This window comes from Cannabis sativa, chromosome 6, assembly GCF_029168945.1.
Source record: "Cannabis sativa cultivar Pink pepper isolate KNU-18-1 chromosome 6, ASM2916894v1, whole genome shotgun sequence".
NCBI classification, from domain to species: domain Eukaryota; kingdom Viridiplantae; phylum Streptophyta; class Magnoliopsida; order Rosales; family Cannabaceae; genus Cannabis; species Cannabis sativa.
The window spans coordinates 12,976,796-12,998,980 of NC_083606.1; the positions used below are offsets into that span (position 1 = coordinate 12,976,796).

At 33.7% G+C, this 22,185-nt stretch overlaps 1 protein-coding gene and 1 non-coding gene across 2 annotated transcripts; one reads left to right on the forward strand and one right to left on the reverse strand.

Annotated features, from left to right (window-relative positions):
• Positions 1–11,452: 11,452 nt before the first annotated feature.
• LOC115696123 (small nucleolar RNA R71) lies at positions 11,453–11,559 on the reverse strand. Its single transcript, XR_004007718.2, has one exon. It is a non-coding gene; the product is annotated as a small nucleolar RNA R71 (small nucleolar RNA).
• Positions 11,560–18,835: 7,276 nt separating this feature from the next.
• LOC115724735 (L10-interacting MYB domain-containing protein-like) lies at positions 18,836–22,133 on the forward strand. The gene is made up of 3 exons (XM_030654070.2): positions 18,836–19,211; positions 20,993–21,346; positions 21,433–22,133. Exons 2-3 carry the CDS (start codon positions 20,993–20,995, stop codon positions 22,030–22,032), a joined length of 954 nt encoding a protein of 317 aa, XP_030509930.1. The 5' UTR covers positions 18,836–19,211; the 3' UTR covers positions 22,033–22,133.
• Positions 22,134–22,185: the final 52 nt, after the last annotated feature.

Here is a 22,185-nt window from a genome sequence, read left to right on the forward strand (position 1 = left end):
TTTCACCTTTCTTTGATTGGCACAACCATTGATTATGCTGAAAGATTTCTCCATGACATAGATTAGTGAGTGACTTGTCGAAATGTGCTCGTTTCTAGAATTAGAAATTGTACATTTGTTCTATTTACTTTTGTGGTGTTTACTAGAAACAAATGATTTATTCCTTGAAGCCATGAATAAATAGAATTGCAACTGCACCACATAGACTTTAGAATAGCATAAATTGCATCGCAAAAATAGGACGAAGTGCGGTGTGACCGATTTACCCTAATAGCCAACTAATTTAATAAAATATTCAGACAAAATTAAAATACAAAATACAGTAGAAATGCATTCAACTGAAAGCATTCCAACAAAACAACAAAAACAATAGCAATATAGATTCTTGTATAGGGTGTGCTGGTTGTATTATAGGATTGCTTTCAGTTTTCCAGATAGAAACATTAATACTTTTGGTGGGTGTAAGATGCGCTCAGGATTACATTACCTCTCAAAAGGGTTTTCTTAGATTTGTTATTGGGTTTTTTTTCTTCATAAATATGGGGAAAATGAATGTAGTTTGCTTTTATATGGCATAAGTAATGCAAAAGATATAGAATTAAAAAATAATTAAAGTTTAAAATATAATTTTTTTTTTTAAAAAAACTATAAATAAATTTAATAAAACTTAGTCGATTTTTTTTTTTGGAGAAGACACTGGTATTGAAAAATTCGTTGAAAAAATTATTGAAAAAGTTAACGGAATTGTGTCATCATTAGAAAAATCACTGAAGTTAGATGTCTTAAATATAAATGAAAATAGAACCAGTTATAGAATTTAATAACTCAATAATTAAAATAAGTAACACGCAATAATTCAAGTCGGTTATAATTAAAATAGAACTGGTTCTATGAAAACAAACAGAATAACTCAAACCAGTTATAATTATAAAACAAAGGAAATCAGTTTCTAAAATACTAAAACATAAATTAAAAATAAAAACGAGTTCCACAACAAAACACATAATACCTCATAAACCGGTTATAATTAAAAAAAAATATGTATCAATTCTAAAAATACTAAGACATAAATATAAACTGATCTGGTTATATTAAGATAAATAAAAATAAAGAACACACAATAACTCAAAATATAAGATAAAGAATCCGATTATATTTATCAACTAGTTAAAAATTTGAGATGAAGAAACTAGTTCCGTAAAGCAATGAAGATAAAAACTTACACACAAAAATCAGTTAAACAAAATAAATAAGTCAAAAAAAGGTTCTTTAAATTATCTAAATTAAAAATTAGTTCCTGAAATAACTAAATTAAAAACTAGTTCCTTAAATCAATTAAATCAAAAACTAATTTTTGAAGTAAATAATTCAAGAACCGTTTTCTAAAATTACTTAAACAAAAAATCAGTTGAGACATAAATTAAAATAGAACTGGTTTCACAACAAAATGATTTAATTACACACAAAGTTTAATCATCAACACATTTGATTGAATTGGATACCTTAGGTTGAAAAATCTTCTAAGTATGATCCCAAAAAATACACATGTTTTACCCAAATTTCGGCTAATAATGAGAAGCTGACACATGTACCAGGGAAGGAATACGAATCAGCCAAAGCAGTGTATATTGTTAAATGCACATTAAATAACTCGCCTCAAGAATTACACTTGATAGAAATATTTGAACTCACTACCACATAGACAAAAGCGAAATAAAAATAATAACTATTAACGAATAAGATAGGCGAGACAACAAGTCCATCTCGGAATGAATAATATACATAATGAAAGTTGTTCAAGATGAGTAAACAAAGAGCTTGTAGCTCATTGACCCACATACTCATGAGTAGGAGCTTGTAATTTATTGACCCACATATATGTAAGAGCTTGCAGCTAATTGACCCACATACTCGTGAGTATGTTCAAAGAGTGATAATAACATACATTTATCTCGCTCTTTATGCATTGAAGTAACCGCCTCGCTAATACCTACCAAAATTGCAAAAGAGAACCGCGATAAATGTTGTATCTCTGCACTTTGTATTTTTTTCTACAAAGATGGTAAAGAAGGATAATATATACTTGAGAAGAATCATCCAATACAATCAGCATAACTGTTTATGGATAAAGACAAAAGAGCAATTGAGCAATTATTTAATATTATCCCATATGCATAATAATGAAATGTGGGAAATGTCTACGTTTCATGATCAGTTATGAATGAATAAGATCTCAAGGGAATAATTGTCACCCTACACATCTATAAATACAAACAAGATCTAGGGTAAAGGGGACGACAAATCTAGAGAGAAAAATCAAGATATTATTATTACTGATATTATTGTATTTTGTATTCTAAATATTATCCCTAATAAGATGGACTCGTGGACTATGAAGAATTAACTTCAAAACCACGTTAAAAACTTTCTGTTGTTCATTTATTGCTATAATTAATTTAATAGTTCATTTATTACAAAAAGACTAATATCTTTGGTTAACGAAAAATTCGTGATAATAGTTTGGTGCTTTCATTGAGAGCCTTTGTAGTAAAAACTCAAAAAATACCCTCCTCACAGACAACAACTCGAAATTTGTACTTATGGCGGACGATACTCAGCGTAATGAAGAGAATCCACTAGAGGAGCCAACCTGTCACCCTGGAAAGGAACCTCAGGATTTGTAGAGAACCAACACAACTGAAACTCCTAGTTCTGGAAGGAATGATGGAGATTTCAACCCAACTGGTGAATAAATTCTAGAAAGGTGAAGCGAAGATGCCTATGATCCAACAAGATATGTCCCACTGGTGGAACTAGAAAATAAGAAACTTCGATAATGCCTGGCTAAGTTAAACCGGAGGAATGTCCAGTTAAAACGATAAGCAGCGACAGCCAAGGTTGCATAGGGAGCCACTCCTCAAACTCAACCTGATCCATCTGTAAGACGATCATGGGGAAGGCCCCAAGGTGCTAGGACCAGAAGACAAGAAAACAATCAAGGGAACCCCACAAACACTTCGGAAGAACAACCTAAAAATGTGAGGGATATCCCAATGGATAGAGAAAACCCGTAAACACTAGAAATACGAGAAATCAAGAGGCTCGACGTGACATTCTGAGAACTTCCCGTGAATTCGCAAACCAAGAAAATGAACAACTTGATATACCGGAGTCATCTCGCATGAATGTGAATGCCAGGTAGGCGCGACCTAAAAAACCAAGAAATTCTGCAGCATGACATGAGAAATGCTAGAAATCAACTTGGAACAGGTCAACCCCAAGGCATTTGCAAAGGCCTGCTCGCAACGATAGAGACAGTGCACACACTTGTTGGAAATTATTTTACCAGGATCTAGATTTACTAACAAGTATGTTTCATTAACATCCTAATATGAATTCTAAAACAATGAAATAAACACATATAAAGTTTAGTAAACCTTACATTGGGTGCAGCGGAATATAATAACTCCTTCCGTTCAGATCTCTAGCCCTTGATTCCTTTCTGTAGCAGAGCATCACCAAGATCTAAACCTGGATCTCTTTCTCTCCTTCCTTTGATGCTGATTCTCCTTCTTGTTGTTTGGAATCTCCTACAGTCTTACACACTATGATTGAGATACCACTTGATGTGTGTGGGCACTCACTCATTCACTAATGGCTGGAATTATTTAGTGTGAAGAAAGGCTTAGTGTTTCGAATTGAAGAAGAAAGAAGAAGGAAGAGGTCTCATCTAGGTTTTTAGCTTTTCAGGCATTAGTTGGATAATGAGACCATAACCTTCCTTTTATACTATTCTTTAATAGGGTTAGGGTTGAATTAAATGGATTAAAAAAGAATAAAATATTGGGCAATAAATCACTCTTGTCCGTACACTTAAGTGAGCCAATCTCTAGTTACAATTTTACCATTTTATTTCAACTACTTATTCTTCTTTTCAATAATACCATATTTTCCATTTCAACGTTATAAATGCCAAACTATTTATTTAATAATTAAAATAACTATCAAATAAAAATTGTCATTTATAATATTTATTAATTAGACTCCATAAAGTCTCTTAATTAACAAATAAACCCCAAAACACTATTTCTTCACAATCAAGCCATAACATAGTGAAAATTCATAAACTAGACATAGTCTAACTTTAGAATTATAATTGATTAATCAAAATCAATTAACTAAGTCTTACAAGCAGTATGGTCTCAACTAGTATGGGGACCATGGGTCTATATATCCGAGCTTCCAATAAGCAGATCAAGAATTTATATCTTAAATTCACTGACTTATTAATTCTTCGTTGAATCCACGCATAGAACTTAGAATTACACTCTCAGTATATAGAACGCTCTATATGTTCCACCATATAGACACATCATTAGTTATCCATTGTTATAATCCTAATTTGATTAATGATCCTCTATATAGATGATCTACACTGTAAAGGGATTAGATTACCGTAACACCCTACAATGTATTTTATCCTTAAAACACTTAACCCCGTATAAATGATATTTCAGCTAAGTGAAATGAGTACTCCATCATTTATTTTCGTTTGGTAGCTCGAAGGAAATCATCCTTTACTTTCTATTTGTCAGATAGAAGCTATAAATTCCATATTTATGTTAGCGCTCCCACTCAATTGCACTGTCATGTTCCCAAAATGTACGTATCACCCTGACCCAAAAGTAGGCTTAACTAACAAATCAAAGAACATGTATAATACTCTTGAGATCGAACCTAAACATATCAGGATTAAGATCATTTGATCTAGGATCAATAGGTGATATTGAATTGAATAGATATTACGGTAAATTTAATATATCTAATCAAAGTTCAATATCGGCCCCTTCCGATGTATACTCCATACATCCGATACTGGTAAACTTTGCCAATGCCCTGGAAAGGACATAACACTTATCCAAGGTGCAAGAATACCTATCGCTGATTATCATGTCAGTCTAAATCCAGTGTTCTAACAAATCAGGGAATAAACTTTTGAATATATAATTAAGATTATATTCCAGTGTGCTGACAACACTATAATCATTAACAAATTGATATGTTCTGGACTTAAATAGAATTCATACATTATATACATAATCATGAAATAAATCATGTGAACCATGCAACATTAAATGTTATTTCTGATCTTTATTAATAAGTAAATCTGATTATATTGAAATGAGTTTTATTTAGGGCATAAAACCCAACAACACTTACTTGAGTAGGGGTCGTGTGTCAAATCTCTTCCAAAAGAGAAGGCTGATGCAAGAAGAGTCACATGAGACTGGCTCAAGTACGAATCCAACTGGATCAAGGTCAAGGACCCACAAGCACAGTAGATTAACCAGAGCTCATGCCTGTGATAGGAAGACACGAGACGAAGGTGGATCACAGTGTTATTATAATGACCAAGAAAGTATAAGTAACTCTCGCAGTTACCAATCTAAAATTTACTCAGGACAAGATCCGAGAGTAATTATAATCAAATACATCGTGATCCTGATCTCCGCAAATAGTTAAACCAAAGACAACCTAACCTACGTGAGCATCTAAATGGTAATGCACCAGATTTACGTAATCAACTAAATCAAAATGCTTGCATACAACCCATACAGCAACAGTCTATGGATCTAATACAATTGCGAGTAATATAGTGGGAAGATAAGTTCAGGAAATACCATGACATAGAGTATGGGAAACTACTGGAATATGACTCAAATGAAGAGACAGAACTATTCCATTATGATATTTTGAATTCGCAATTTCCTTAAGGATTCAAAAATGTCGCACAATATGATGGTACCATTGATCCTGTAGCGCACCTGAACAACTTCAGTACCATAATGCGAGCAAGTAATGTTTCAAACAACTTGCAATGCATATTATTTCCAACTTCATTAATAGGAGTAACAAGTAGTTGGTTTGACAAATTTACCAGCCATTCTATAACTTCCTGGGAATAATTATCGAAAGATTTCAAAAAGCAATTCCAAGATGTGAGAGACTAGAGATCAAAAGCATCTTCGTTAATCAATGTCAAGTAGCAACTAGGATAATCCTTTAAGGCGTACCTAAGTCATTTTAGTATGGCTGCAGCCAAAGACAGGAATCTAAATGACAACATTCAGTTTACAGTCTTTCAAGCTAGAATAACAATTGATTTGTCAACTGTAGGGGCATAATTATGGGATGACTTGCAAGGTTGTCCTGTTAGAAATATCAACGAGTTCAATGAAAGAGCAAAAAATTTAGTGTGAGAGGAAGAGGCTTGAAATGAAATTAAGTTGTTAAAGTCCAGCTTGGGAGATAAGCCTAGCACAAGTACCACAACAGTGAGCACTGTTACCACCAAAGTAGGAAATCCAAATCCTACTAGCTCGAATACCAAGAGGAAGGATGAGTCGAGAGATTCATCCAAGGACGAAAAGAAACAAAAGAAGCATGAGAAATATGTTCCCATTGATTCAGTATATACTGAATTGAATGAAACTCGTGAAAATATCTATATTGCCAACAAAAACCAGGTCACATTTCGCAGACCTAACCCAATGAAACATGCAAGAAACAAGCAAGATTCTAATAAATATTTTCGTTTCCATAGAGATATCACGCATACCATTGAAGAATGTCGTAAACTGAAAGTTGAAATTGAAAATCTCATCTCACGAGATTATTTGAGGTAATATGTGAGGCCACAAGGAAACAAACATAATTTGACTAATAACTCGAATAACCCAAGGTTACAACCTCCCTCTGTTGAGGGCGAGAATATCTTGATTATTTCTGGAAGGCCACACCTCACAGGAAAAAACAATAACGCACAGAAGAGGTATATAAATGAAGTGAAAAACGAGACATTAGCTTTTGCTCCAGAATTTCTAAAAAGAGTTAAATTTGTTGAACTTCCATTGTCTTTACTGATGAAGATGCATCACTCGTAGGTACCCTCACACAAATCATCTAGTAATAATGGTGCAACTCGCTAATAAGAGGGTAAAAAGGGTTCTCGTGGATAATAGGAGTTTTGTCAATATTCTTTATAAGGAAACTTTAAATAAGATAGGACTAGAGGAACCACCATTATCCACAACTCAAAAATGCAAGAATTTCTAGTTGTTGACATCCCTTCTGTTTGCAACGTGCTGATAGGTTGCCATATCTTAATAGGAATGGGGGCAATAGGCTCAATTAAGCATTTGTCACTAAAATTCCCCATTCACTCTGGAGTAGGTACTATTAAAGGCAACCAACTATTAGCTCTGTAGTGCTATAGCGTGGAATTAAAAAATAGAAGGACCAATCATCAATTGATGGTGATTTTGGCAGAAGAAAATGAGAAATAGATAGAAGATTTGGGTCCTAGGATCCATGATGAGAACAACCAACTCAAGCCAATCGAAGAGTTAGAGGAGGTGAATTTAGATCCAAATAATCCCACTAAATGTGTTAATATTGGGAAGGGTTTGGAGGAAGAACTAAAATAGCAACTAATCGCCTTTCTGAAGGCAAACTAAGATCAAATTGCTTGGAGTTATTCAGACATGGTCGGGATAAACCCGAATGTAATATAATATCACCTTAACATTGATCCAAATCATCCTTGAAAACGTCAAAAACGACGGCCTCTAGATCCTTAAGAGACAAAATGCACTAAAAGAAGAGGTTGATAAACTATTAACCAATAACTTCATACGATAAGTATTTTATCCTTCGTGGATATCCAATCCAGTTGTTGTCCCAAAACCAAATGGGACATGGAGAACATGCATAAATTTCTTCGACTTAAATAAAGCATGCCCTAAAGATTGCTTTTCACTGTTGAGGATTGACCAATCGGTAGATGCAACGACATGATATGAATTAATGACTTTCATGGACTCATATTCTGGTTATAACCAGATTAAAATGCATGTACTAGATCAAGAACATACAAGCTTCGTAATAAATATGGGACTATATTGTTATAAAGTCATGTCATAAGGATTAAAAAATACTGAAGCAACATACCAACACCTCGTGAATGGTATGTTCGAAAACTAGATAGGGCAAAATATGGAGGTCTATGTCAATGATATATTGGTAAAGAATGTCAAAAATAAGAACCATACAAAGGATCTCGCAGAATGCTTGCCATACTAAAAGCATATGATATAAAATTAAATCCCAAGAAGTGCTCTTTTGGGGTTTCCTCGGGGAAATTATTAGGTTTCATTGCGAATGCAAGAGGAGTTGAAGCTAACCTCGATAAAATAAAAGCACTACTCGAGATGCATTCGCCAACTAAACCAAAGGAAGTTCAATCTTTAACTGAAAGAATGGTGACACTCAACAAATTTATCTCAAAATCAATTGATAAATGCCTCTCAACTTTTAATATCTTGCGAGGCAATAAAAAATTTGAGTTGAATGAAGAGTGTGGAGAAGCGTTCTGAGAGATAAAGAAACATCTTTCTACACTACCAGTTTTGGCCAAACCAATCACTAGAGAGACATTGTTCATTTATTTGGCTATCTTAGAAAGTGTTATAAGAGCAACAGTTGTGCGAGAGGAAGGCAGGAACCAGCAACCTGTTTACTATTTGAGTAAAAGGTTACTGGGGGCAGAATCAAGATACCCACCACTCAAGACACTCACACTTTGCTTGATAAATGCATCCTGAAAAATGTGACCTTATTTTCAAGCACACCCTATTAAAGTCCTTACAAATCAACCATTGCGACAAGTATTGTGTAATATCCTAAGGTTTAATAACTGGATTAGCAACCCTAACTAGATTAATTATGTATCAATGAGGAATTATATTATTATATAATTTAATATGTGAAATTATTATGATTTATTTCATTTTAAGACCCAGTTGGTGTATTAGGGGCATTTTCGTAATTTTGACCCAAAGGAGTTATATTATTTCGCTTCGATCAATGTAAGGTTTTCTAAACTCTTATGTGTTTGTTTTATTGTTTTAGAGAATTCATATTTAAGGTGTTAATTAAACATACATGTTAGTAAATCTAAATCCTGGTAAAATAAATCCCAATAATTATTTTGTATGTAATACGAGAAATTGAGATTATGGTTATTACCCTAAATTTAGCGGTTATGTGTTATAGGATTATTACTCTAGAATTTAAATGAATATGAATGCCATAATATATTATATATACGTTGATATAAAGAATTATGCAGTTAAGGCATAATTAGGTTAGATTCGGTACTCAGACTCGAGATAAACTACTTTAAGGCCTTATTGTAAATAAACATGTGAGCGTAACACGTAGGTCTATGTCAAATAGACTATGGATGGAGTGGCATCATCACTTAAGTGGTTATAATTGTTGTTCATATTATTGTTTATACTGTCTTGCTGGCCTTAGCTCATGGGTACTCTATTATGGAGGAAAGGGTAAGTCGATAGTTGAGTAGCGATGTGGTTGAGGGTTTTTGCGATGCATTGTACATGTTCAGGCCAAGCTAGACCACGAGGGTTGGGTTTGCTGGGGTTTGTCGCTTAAGTCTGCGTGTATTAATGTTAGGCTAAAATTAGTCTAAGTTTCGGGACGTATTTTCGGTTAGTTTTCACTCTTTGTTTCTAGTTTTAGGACTATTTTACGCTTGATTCTTTTGTGTCAGGTCCTCGGGTGTTTAAAGAAAGTATTTACAAGAATTGAGGACAAGTGGTGAAAGAATTGAGAAGAAAAACCAAAAAAAATATGTTGCTGCCAAATCCCGTCGCGACGGGACAATATCCCCGTCGCGACGGGGATTGGCAGAGAGAAGTTCGAGACAAAGTTGCTTAACCCCGTCGCGACGGGGGCATTGCCAGTCGCGACGGGGACCCCAGTGACGGGATTTTTGGGCAGTTTCGTAATTTCACGAATTTTAAAGATGAGAATTGGTTTAAATTGTCAGGGTTCGTGAAAATTAGGGATGATTCAGAATTGGAACCCTAGAAACAAAGGAGGAGGCTAGAAGAGCGGCTTGTGGCGACCCGGATCAATTGCTTCAACTAGTTCTTTCTCTTCTCTTTAATTTTTCTATGTTCTTTTCTATTTCAATGTTAATTATGGATTTGATTATGGATGTTTTGAACTAAACTCCTATTTAGGGAGAATGATGAATGTTGTTTAAGTTTTTCCTAGTTAATGATTAATTGCCATTCCTCCATTTTGATTGTGAATACTATTCATATTTGTGTTTAATTTCCATGTGCAAGATTGATCACCTTTTACATGTTTTATGATCTCAATTCGAAATCTGAAAAGTGAGAATTGAGAATGCTAAAATTGGATAGTCTAGGTTTTGATGTGAAACGAAAGTATTTACATAGCCTTTGTGACATTTAGATTATTACTTAATGGTGATTTCATGTTAGTTTAATTAAGAGATTAATTAGAGAGCATGAGGTTTAGAACCTAGAAGATCTGAAAAGAGCTAGGTTAATTCATAATCTGTCATTCACTTCAAGAGAAGGATAGCATTTAAACATTAACATTGGTAACTTAACAACATGATTCGTCTCCCTATTTTCTTATCTTGATTAATCTTCCTTTGTTATTTTTAATTTTCTGAATTGTCTTATTTAATTCATAAAAGTATTCTTTTACCAGATAGAATCAATAGTATAATTTAGTAGTAATTAGTCCAATTCCCTGTGGTTCGACCTCATCTGTGTGAGTTTACTACTTGATTGCGTATACTTGCGTAGTGATCATAATTTTTGCAACAAGTTTTTGGCGCTGTTGCCGGGGAATTATTTAAAGATTAATATTACATAAAATTATACTAACTTCTACTTTGGTATATTTTCTCTTGCTGATTTTCTAACCTTTTTCTTGCAATATTTTCTTGATCTATTTCAGGAATCCTAAGTGTATGCGCCGTCAAGGACAAGCAGTCATATTACCAGTTGATCCTGAAATCGAGAAAACTTGCAGGAGGAATCGAAAGAACAAGAGGCAAGAAAGAGTTTCAGCAACTGCTGAAACATCAAAAATCATGGCTGCCAATGTGAACAATAATGCTGGAAACAATGGGGGTAATAACGGTAATAATGGAGGCGCCGTGGAAGATCAAGCTAATAGCCGTAGCTTGAGAGATTACATTCTCCCTACTCTGACGGGAGTGCAGTCATGTATCAGGCCACCGGCAGTGGATGCAAACAACTTTGAGATTAAACCTGCCATCCTTCAAATGGTGCAGTCTTCAGTTCAGTTTGGTGGCCTCCCTTCTGAAGATCCTAATCTGCATCTCTCGAACTTCATGGAACTTTGTGAGACTTTTAAAGTCAATGGAGTTAGTGATGATGCCATTCGTTTGAGACTGTTTCCATTCTCACTTAGAGAAAGAGCCAAGAGTTGGTTAATCTCCTTGCCACCAAATTCCATAGCAACATGGACAGACTTAGCAACTAAATTTTTGTCTAAGTTCTTTCCCCCAGCAAAGTCTGCTAAGCTGCGAGGAGAGATCAACAATTTCTGTCAACAAGAGAATGAGTCTCTCTATGAGTCTTGGGAGAGGTTCAAGGACTTAATCAGAAAGTGTCCTCATCATGGTATTGAGAAGTGGATGCTGGTTCATAATTTCTATAACGGCTTGGTTGGTAACACTAGAACCCTGATAGATGCAGCAGCTGGTGGAGCCTTTATGAGAAAGAGTGCTAATGAGGCTTATGATCTATTGGAGGAGATGGCTCTAAACAATCAGCAGTGGCCAACTGAAAGGAGTCAAACTAAGAAGGTAGCTGGTGTGCTAGAGGTGGATGCCATTACAAAGCTGACAGCTAAGGTTGAGGCCCTAACAAAGCTGATCGCAGTGCAAGCCAAACAAGCTCAAGTGGTTTGTGAGATATGTGGAGGTCCCCATCACTTTTCTGAGTGTCAGGCAGATGTGGATGATTTGCCAATGGATCAAGCAAAAGCCATTGGAAACTATTCCCAAAACAATAATTATGGGCACAACCAACGGGGTTCTACCGGCGGAGAAACCGGCCCCAACAAAACCAACAACAAATTGCGACAACAAAGTTCTAGTGGAGGCTCCACTATCCAAGCTGATTTATTGCTCCAATTCATGATGGAAACTAGAGCCTCTATTAAAACTCTAGAAACTCAAATGGAACAATTGGCTACTCAAGTGGAAAAACAAGCTCAAGGAAATTTGCCTAGCACTAATGATGCAAAAGGAAAAGAACAATGTAAAGCAATTTCCTTAAGGAGTGGAAAGAAATATGATGGGCCTGAGATGATACAATCAGTGGATGAAGAGATTAAAGTTCAAACAACACCAACTCAAGCATCATCAGATAAGAAGATTACTGATAGTCCAGCACCACCACAGCAGTCTCCACCAATCAGTATTGATCATCATGTGAAAATACCCTATCCTCAGAGACTCCGAAAGACCAATCTAGACAAGCAGTTCACAAAATTTCTAGAGGTCTTTAAAAGACTACACATCAACATTCCTTTTGCTGAAGCCTTGGAACAAATGCCCCGTTATGTGAAGTTCATGAAGGAGATATTGTCTAAGAAGAGAAAATTGGAGGACTATGAAACAGTGGCATTAACTGAGGAGTGTAGCGCCATTTTGCAAAAGAAACTACCGCCCAAGCTTAAAGATTCGGGTAGTTTCAATATTCCATGCTCTATAGGGGGTTCGGTGGAAACTAAAGCTCTATGTGATCTGGGAGCAAGCATTAATCTAATGCCCTTGTCTCTCTTCAAAAGGCTAGGATTGGGAAAAGCAAAGCCCACAACAGTGACTTTACAACTAGCGGATCATTCTTTGACTCATCCTCGTGGGATAATTGAAGATGTACTGGTGAAGGTTGGTAAGTTTATCTTCCCTGCTGATTTCCTAATTCTTGATATGGAGGAAGATTCAACTATTCCCATTATTTTGGGAAGACCATTCTTAGCCACAGGCCGAGCATTAATAGATGTTCAAAAGGGAGAGTTAAAGTTGAGAGTGCAAGATGAAGAGGTCAATTTTAATGTTTTTTCCCCAACCGACATTCCTACCTGTTGCAAGATTGAGATGGTGAAGGGTTCTTTTGTTAAAGCTGATAAGAAGAAAGCAAAGCCTAAAGAGCGACTTCGAACGATTCGGCGTCATTGGAAAAGATTGATGTGTGGTAGTTCTGAAGGTGAGCTTACTCTTGTGCGAAACTCTAAAATCACCACGATTGGTGGTAAATTTTCTTCATTTAGTACAAGGGCTCTTTTGGATGAAAAGGGTCCGCCCAACCCCTTCTGATGGGGGTTCAGGTAAGTCCTTCTCACCTTGAGTATAATAGCAAATTGGAGACAATGTCATATTTAGTTTGGGGGGAGAGACTTAAAATTTTTAAATTCTGCACTTTAATTTCTGCATTTTAATTATCTGTTTTAGTTTTTTTGTTTTAGTTAAGGAATGGCAATAAGCTTGACGATAATTGTATACTGCTGATTAGTGTGATGTGATCTGAAATTGTAAAATAACTGTGTGCTTGATTCTGTTAACTCTTTGGATTAGTTTGGATGCTTAGGAACCTGTGTTTATCTACAAATATTCAATCTGTGAAAATTGTTATAATTGTTTTACTATGGTTTGTGGTAAGATTGACAGGATAGCTTAAAACTTGCATGTTTATTCTTTTGAGACAAAATCCTTGATAGTGTTCAATTGGAATATGACTTAGGCATTTGTTGGATAGTTTGAGCCTTTCAAGCCTACCGTAATAATGTGTATCCCTAGTTAACCTTTTGAGCCTAAACCTGTTATGTTTTTCACCCATCGATTTGAAAAATTGCAACCACACTATTAATTTTTTTTCTTCACCATGTTATCCATGATATCATAAGCTACATAATTAGTTTGGGGGAGGAGAAACATTTAGTGTGAGGAAATAGTGAGAGTGAGAAAAACTTGTAAGATTGAGAAGAAAAAAAATTGTGTAATTCAATGTCACTGAAAAAAAAAATGAAATATGATGAAAAAAAAAACACAATAAAAAGTAAAAATATGTGTGAAAAAAAAAAATTCAGTGATGTTGAAAAATAATAGAGACGTCTTCTATCAATCTTGGTAAATTTGGGAATATTATGGGATCTTAGAAAAAAAGAAAAGTAAGAAGCTTGTGGGTTCTGTTTGTGTGCTTATTATATCTTGAGCCAAAATTGTCTTTAGCCTATCCCTGAATATCTGAGCCATATTACCTAAGCCTTGAAAAGACCTAATGATTCCAAAGAATACTATCAACATTAGTGGAGAAAGGTAAGCATGCAAGCTTATGAGTTATCGGGCTGTGGAACTGTTGGAAAGAGTAAAGCTTTTATAACAATGTTTCACATTTGAATAAATTTTTGCAGTTGTACATAGTGTTATTAATTGAGCATTCGAGTTAATTGTTAGAGTTAGTAGGATCAAAATTCTAGTTTATACAAGGAAGTAAGCAGAGCATGAGTCAGCAGCGTAGTGATTATCTGATAGTGTAGTTAGTATTTATCTTACTCGAGGGCGAGTAAGAATCTAGTTTGGGGGAATTTGTTAGGCTAAAATTAGTCTAAGTTTCGGGACGTATTTTCGGTTAGTTTTCACTCTTTGTTTCTAGTTTTAGGACTATTTTACGCTTGATTCTTTTGTGTCAGGTCCCCGGGTGTTTAAAGAAAGTATTTACAAGAATTGAGGACAAGTGGTGAAAGAATTGAGAAGAAAAACCAAAAAAATATGTTGCTGCCAAATCCCGTCGCGACGGGACAATATCCTCGTCGCGACGGGGATTGGCAGAGAGAAGTTCGAGACAAAGTTGCTTAACCCCGTCGCGACGGGGGCATTGCCAGTCGCGACGGGGACCCCAGTGACGGGATTTTTGGGCAGTTTCGTAATTTCACGAATTTTAAAGATGAGAATTGGTTTAAATAGTGAGGGTTCGTGAAAATTAGGGATGATTCAGAATTGGAACCCTAGAAACAAAGGAGGAGGCTAGAAGAGCGGCTTGTGGCGACCCGGATCAATTGCTTCAACTAGTTCTTTCTCTTCTCTTTAATTTTTCTATGTTCTTTTCTATTTCAATGTTAATTATGGATTTGATTATGGATGTTTTGAACTAAACTCCTATTTAGGGAGAATGATGAATGTTGTTTAAGTTTTTCCTAGTTAATGATTAATTGCCATTCCTCCATTTTGATTGTGAATACTATTCATATTTGTGTTTAATTTCCATGTGCAAGATTGATCACCTTTTACATGTTTTATGATCTCAATTCGAAATCTGAAAAGTGAGAATTGAGAATGCTAAAATTGGATAGTCTAGGTTTTGATGTGAAACGAAAGTATTTACATAGCCTTTGTGACATTTAGATTATTGCTTAATGCTGATTTCATGTTAGTTTAATTAAGAGATTAATTAGAGAGCATGAGGTTTAGAACCTAGAAGATCTGAAAAGAGCTAGGTTAATTCATAATCTGTCATTCACTTCAAGAGAAGGATAGCATTTAAACATTAACATTGGTAACTTAACAACAGGATTCGTCTCCCTATTTTCTTATCTTGATTAATCTTCCTTTGTTATTTTTAATTTTCTGAATTGTCTTATTTAATTCATAAAAGTATTCTTTTACCAGATAGAATCAATAGTATAATTTAGTAGTAATTAGTCCAATTCCCTATGGTTCGACCTCATCTGTGTGAGTTTACTACTTGATTGCGTATACTTGCGTAGTGATCATAATTTTCGCAACAATTAATAACTTGTAATATTTTGGAAATGTTTTACTGGATCTCGGAATAAAATGTACTCTTTTAGATTTATGTTAAAGTATATTAATTACAAGTTATTATTTTTATTCTGTATTTTTAAAGTTTAATTTTTGCTCTTGGCTCTAGTAAATCCCAATTTAGCGGGATTAGTGTATGATTAGTCGTAGAACATGGCATTCTTTTTGTTAGGATGTTACATAAACTCTCCCTTATCTTTGTCTCTTTTTTCTTTCTTGTTCCCTCTTTTTCTGATCTTCTTCTCTTTGCTCCATCAACTCAAAGACTCCTTCATCTGTCACTATTACTTCTGTCTTTTTTTTTGATTTTGTCAGTACGAGCTGCTCACTTAATAATAATCCCTTGAGTAGATTCTTGGTGAAATACTCAAATGCATCCTTTGGGGTCACTTCACTAACTTGATACATTATGTTTAAGAACCTTTGTAACAATATTCGTGGATTCTCTCTCTCTCTCTCTCTCTCTCTCTCTCTCTCTCTCTCTCTCTCTCTCTCTCTCTCTCTCTCTCTCTCTCTCTCTCTCTCTCTCTCTCTCTCTCTCTCTTCCTTCTCAGTATGATAATGGTCTTTACGTTCTTGACTACTTTTTGCATTTCCCCCATATTGCATGGTGAAATCTTGTATGAGCTCATCAATGGAGTTAATTGACTCTTCCTTCAACTACTTGAACCATATAGAGTCAATCCTGATAGGGTGGTGGAGAAGGCTTTTCATCTAATCATAGGGTTAAAATTTTATTCCAATACTATCCTTTGCTCGAATTGAAGCACATGCTCTAATGGATTCTCTTCTCCATCGAACAATGTGAAGGTTAGCATCGTGAAGTCCTAAGGCTTTGACTCTTCAATGATCCATTTGTCGAATGGAGATCTAGCTACATTCCTCATGCTTCCTCTTTTTAAATCATCTAGCTTCACGACTTTTCCTTCTCCAATTTTAGCCACGACCTCCCTCATAACATGTTCTTTCCATTGTAACAAGTCATGTTTAGACTACACTGGATTCAAAAGCTGAGATTGAATCATAATTAGTGGTATCTTCTGTGTTTCTTTGTCTTGTGCAATGCAATGTTCTACTTCCTTTTATTTGTCATTGCTTGTTGATGAAAAGTACTTCTGAGGTGTTTGCTCTATTCCAACAACGTTTTCAAAAGTCGATAAGGAATCAGATCCTTCTTTTTTTGCAACGATTGATCCTATCTCTTCAGGAAGCTCTTTATTAATTGCTATACCTATGATTCATTTCTTAATTATTTTGCAATGTTTAGAGAGATTCATACTTGTTGCAAATGCTCCTAAAGTATCTCTTCATTTGTTACTAGATTTCCATTACTTGTTTGTCTAGTGTCATGCGGTGCTTGTATTTTGTTCATTTGTGTGTGCATGTCTTCTATTTCTTACATGAATTTCTGTAAACACTGTGTAACGTCCTAATGATGTGGTGAGTTTTCATCCTAATCATGTTGATGCCTCTCCTCAGCGAGACGTTGTTCTTGTTAAAATTTCTCCTTGGTGAGGGGTCACAGTTCCTCATTGTGCTTATTTTGTGCAGTCATCCTTTATTTGATTTCTTGCATTTCTATTGCTAAAGAGGTATAGTTGGATCAACAATTTGATTTTATGCATCTCCTTCACTTATAACCACAGTATTCTACGCATTCTCCAACACTTTCTTAAATCCCATCCTAGACTGTAGCCTAGTCTTCAGCATTTTTGTTCTTGTGATTCCCATAGACAACACTGACTGTTGATTCTAAAAACTAACTCAACAATAAATTTGTATTAACACTCGAATTCTTCACACTAGGATTATCCCAATAAAAGATTACAATTTGCTTTATTTCTCAATTTCTCCTAAATAGTCAGTGGTTCGTCTTCGGTCGGTGATCTTTGATTTAAGGAAAGAATACTTCTCGGAGGAGCAATTTAGCAGAATAACGATTTGGCTAGTGTCGTCAATAATTTGTCCCCCGTTTGAATGTTGGAGTTCTCTATTTATAGGCGGGAATCAGTGTCACGTCTTCTCTATTCTCTCTTCAGATTGGTCCACGTGGTTCCAATACCTTATTCCTTCGTGCGCTTTCTCCTTTACTCTGCTGACCAAGCTCTATTCCTCAAGCTACGTTGAACTCAACTCCACTCTTCTTGTAATCACCGCTTTCTTTTCTTTTTAAGTGACACAATGCATTTTCTCTTTCCTGGCATATGACTTCTATATGACTTTATTAATTTTCACATTCTTACTATATTGAAATTACTTTTATATCTTTAGATTATTTTTATACCTTACACCATAAACTAAAAATTAAAAATTTGAGAAAAAATTTAAAAATAGTTTCCGATGTAATTGTTTAAAAATTGATTTAATAAAGTTACATCTTTCATTAAAAAAAACTTATAAAATTTGAGACAAAATTTAGTAAAATAATTACAAAAATAATAAATAATATTTATAATTAAACAAAATACAAAAAAACTCACATAAAATTATATATATTAAAAAATTGAACATATATAATAATTCAAAGAGTAATATTCATTCGAAATGAAATTTTAATTGTTTATTTTTCAATTAAATTTAATGATTTATTTTTGCATTATAAGTAATATTCAATGGTGTTTATTCAATTAAATCCGTACTATTTTGTTCATAGTGCATCCAATCTACACTAAGTGCGAATTTCATATTTTGGATCTAATCCAATTCACACAATAGCTTAAATCCAATCCAATCTAATCCGCAAAAGTACTGATTGGATCGATTATTTTGAATTAATTACTTTTTAATATTAAATTATTTAATATTTATGAATAAAAAATATTTTTTTTCTTCACATAACTAGCAATAAAATAAAACAAATTATTGTTATTTTATGTCTCCAACAACAAATTAGAATAAATAAAATAACAAATAACAAATTCAAAGGAAGAAAAAAAATTGTATATATAAATAAAATATTTAATTTTGTTTTAAATTGTTATGTAGAAAAAAAGTTGTATATAAGAATGAAATATATATTTGATCTATTAAGTTTTGAAATATAATTGTATTATATGTGTTAGGGCCCGTTTGGAATAGCTTTTTAAAAAGTTGAAAGTGCTTTTTGAAAAAGTTGTTGCTTAAAAAGTGTTTGGTAAAATAAAAAAAATAGCTTATTTTAAAATTTAAGCTAAAATTGTGGCTTTTAGTTAAAGTTGGCACACACCAACTTTTAGATTTTAGCTTTTACGGGAAGCTGAAATTTGGGTTTAATGAATTTTTTAGTTGACCCAATTACCCTCATTTAAATTAAAAAACTATCATTTTATTGAGGGTTTTTTTCAATCGTAAAATCAACCCAGACATATTGTATATTGCGGCTCCTCAAGTTCAATCGCAGGAATCTTCTCCTTCCCCGATCACTCGCACCGCCGTTTGCCAACACCGTCATCAATAACTCTGCACAATTAAGGTTTATCTCTTAACTTTTCCTTTGAATGCCATAGAAATATTTTTTGATTTTTCTTTTCAATCGAACCAATTTCTTTCTTTTCAATTTCTTTTATGTGATTATCATTTTAGATGATAAAATGTTCACTGTAAAATGATGCATCGATAGGTTCAACTGGGCTTCCTATATCATTACAATAAGTTCACAACATTTATGTTTAATAAAAAAGAAGCAAAACCGTGAATAGTAATAATTCAAAAATAACAAATAAAGTCATGTGATTAGATGTGTACTTTTTAATACATTCAAATGGTACTTTACTGTATTAAATGGTTCAATCTCATTATTGTTGTAGTAGATAATATTGATAGCCCAGAAATCTTGAATCTAATGTCAAAGTGACAAAAAAAAAAAAACCAACTTTAACATTAGAAAATGATAGAACCATTTTGGCATTAAGTAAAAGATTAGATACTTATCAGGAATGATAGAGAGAAGAAGACGCTCACCTCCATTAATGATTCATCTAAGCTTAGATCACTGTAACAAAAATGGGTTTGTTCCTCTTTAGTTATCAAAGAAGAAAGTTCATCACTTTTCCAAAATAAATCATTTTCTAGCAAAACCAATGGAAAAAAATTGTTACTTTTTCTCACACCCATTATCACAGTTCTTACTCTCTTCTTCTTCTTCTTTTTCCTCAAACTCATCTTCAAAATCTTCTTCCTCACAGAACAAGGTATCAAGAACCATTGAAGGATTTTGTAGGTCTTGAACCTCATCAAAATAGGTCATTTTTTATTCTTCCAAGAAAAATAAAGTAGAATAAAAATCACAACTTTACTCTTTATTAGTATGCCATGAAACTGAAAAATGTAAAGCTTTAAAAGCCTAAACCCCAAATACCCATATTCTATATCTATATATGTATCGGCAAGCCTTACTTTTACTTTCTCTTTCTACAATATGATGAGAAAGTGAGAGAGAGAGATAAATAAGTCAATAGTAAACCTTAGTCTTATATATGTGTCAGGGCCGGCCCAAGCATTTTGGGGGCCTTGTGCAAAATGTAAAAATTGGGCCCTTTAGAAAAAAAAAAAAAAAAAAAAAAAAAAAAAAAACAACCATGTACATTATAACTACAATTTTATTAGTAGCTTTTTTTTTTTAAGATTGTTTCATAAATTTTTAATTATAGATTTTTTTATTTATGTATATATAATATGAAAAAAAATAAAAAGAAAAAAATAGGCCTTTTTTTTAAAAAAAAAAAAAAATTGGGCCTTAAAAAAATAGGGGCCTTGTGCAATGGCCCAAGCTGCCCAATGCTTGGGCCGGCCCTTATGTGTGTATGTTGAAAATTATATATAAAAAGACAGATCAAATCAGAACTATATAAAAATAATATATATATAATCAAGGTAATTAAGCTTACCACTACTGTAAACTAGATAGACTGACCTTAACTCTTGGCATCATAGTATTACTCATATCTATATAATAACTAGTTAATTATAGTACTGGTACTATATTTTGATGAGAGTACTAACAAAAAACTATGCAAGAACATATATATATATTATATACATATAAATATTAGAAAATCAGTGTTTACATTACTTTGGTCTCACTTTAAAATTCTACTTTATGATAAAAATTTTAAGTACCCAAATAGAATAGAATGATGATGAGGCTATCATCATAATTATTATGTGTTTTTCGTGTTGGATTATTCTTTAGCTTTATGACTCATTATTTTACTTTTTACTTCTTAATAAAACTTATTATTTTAATTTAATTAGATGGAGAAAGAAAAAAATATTTGTACTAAAGGTGATGTAGCAGTACCACGAGGTAAAGCAATATGGAATTCTGAGAGTGTGAATTTTTTCTTGGAATTCTGTATCAAAGAGGTTGAGGATGGACATCGTCCTACTACTTATTTAGATAAAATTGGATATCTAAACTTGATTACAAATATGAAAAAAGCAACTGAAAGAGATTACACTAGAGCCCAGCTAAAAAATAAATGGGATGGATTGAAAAATGAATGGAAGCTTTGGAAGCAACTCAAGGGAAAAGAAACTGGTTTAGGATGGAGTATGCAAAAGAATACAATTGATGCAACTGAAGATTGGTGGAATAGTAAATTACAGGTACATTATAATCTTGTTAAATATTTATATGAACTAAAAGACTTTTTTATGAATGGTACATTTAATCAACAAACTTTCTTTTGTAGACTCATCCCGATGCTGCAAAGTTTCGCATTCGGGGAATTGAACCAGAAGTAGAGGAAAAATTAGATAAGATTTTTATGAACACTGTTGCTACAGGAGAGTATGCTTGGACACCTTCATCTGGAATAATTCCATCTGAGTCTGAAAAGCCTTTTAATGATACTGAAACCTTACATGAACAACTTGAGAGTAGTGATGATGATATAGAGATGCCTAATATTGATAGATTTTCTAAAGAGAAAACTAGCAAGAGAACAACTGAGCCACTTGAGAAACAAAATAAAAAAATGAAAAATGGAAAAGGAAAAATGAAGAAGACAGGGCCCGTAATGATATTTGAACAAATTGGTCGCCTTGCTGATGCCGTGGAGACAAGAAGTAGAAATATTGAAATAGCTAGAAAAGAGAATAGTATTGCCGAAGTTATGAAAATGTTAAATTCTTTGCCTGAAATCGAGAAAGGGAGCAGCTTGTATTTATTTGCAACGCGCTTGTTTATCATGAAAGAGAAGAGAGAGATGTTTGCTTCATTGGAAGAACCTGAGTTAATGCTTACTTGGCTCAAGAATGAGTATACTCTGGAATATAATTATAATGCTTAAATCGTTCAGAATAGTAGCCTTTATTTTCTAAACTTTGTGTAATGACTTTAATATATTTTTGTTATGTTATTTCTTTAATCGTATTGCTCTCAAGACTTTAATATATGTTTGTTATGTTTTTTCTTTAATTGTATTTGTTCTTCAGACTTGGTG

Coding starts and splice junctions, on each gene's coding strand:
- LOC115724735 (XM_030654070.2), top strand. CDS start 20,993: ATGGAGAAAGAAAAAAATATTTGTACTAAAGGTGATGTAGCAGTACCA. Junction 21,347..21,432: donor GGTGGAATAGTAAATTACAG/GTACATTATAAT, acceptor TTTCTTTTGTAG/ACTCATCCCGATGCTGCAAA.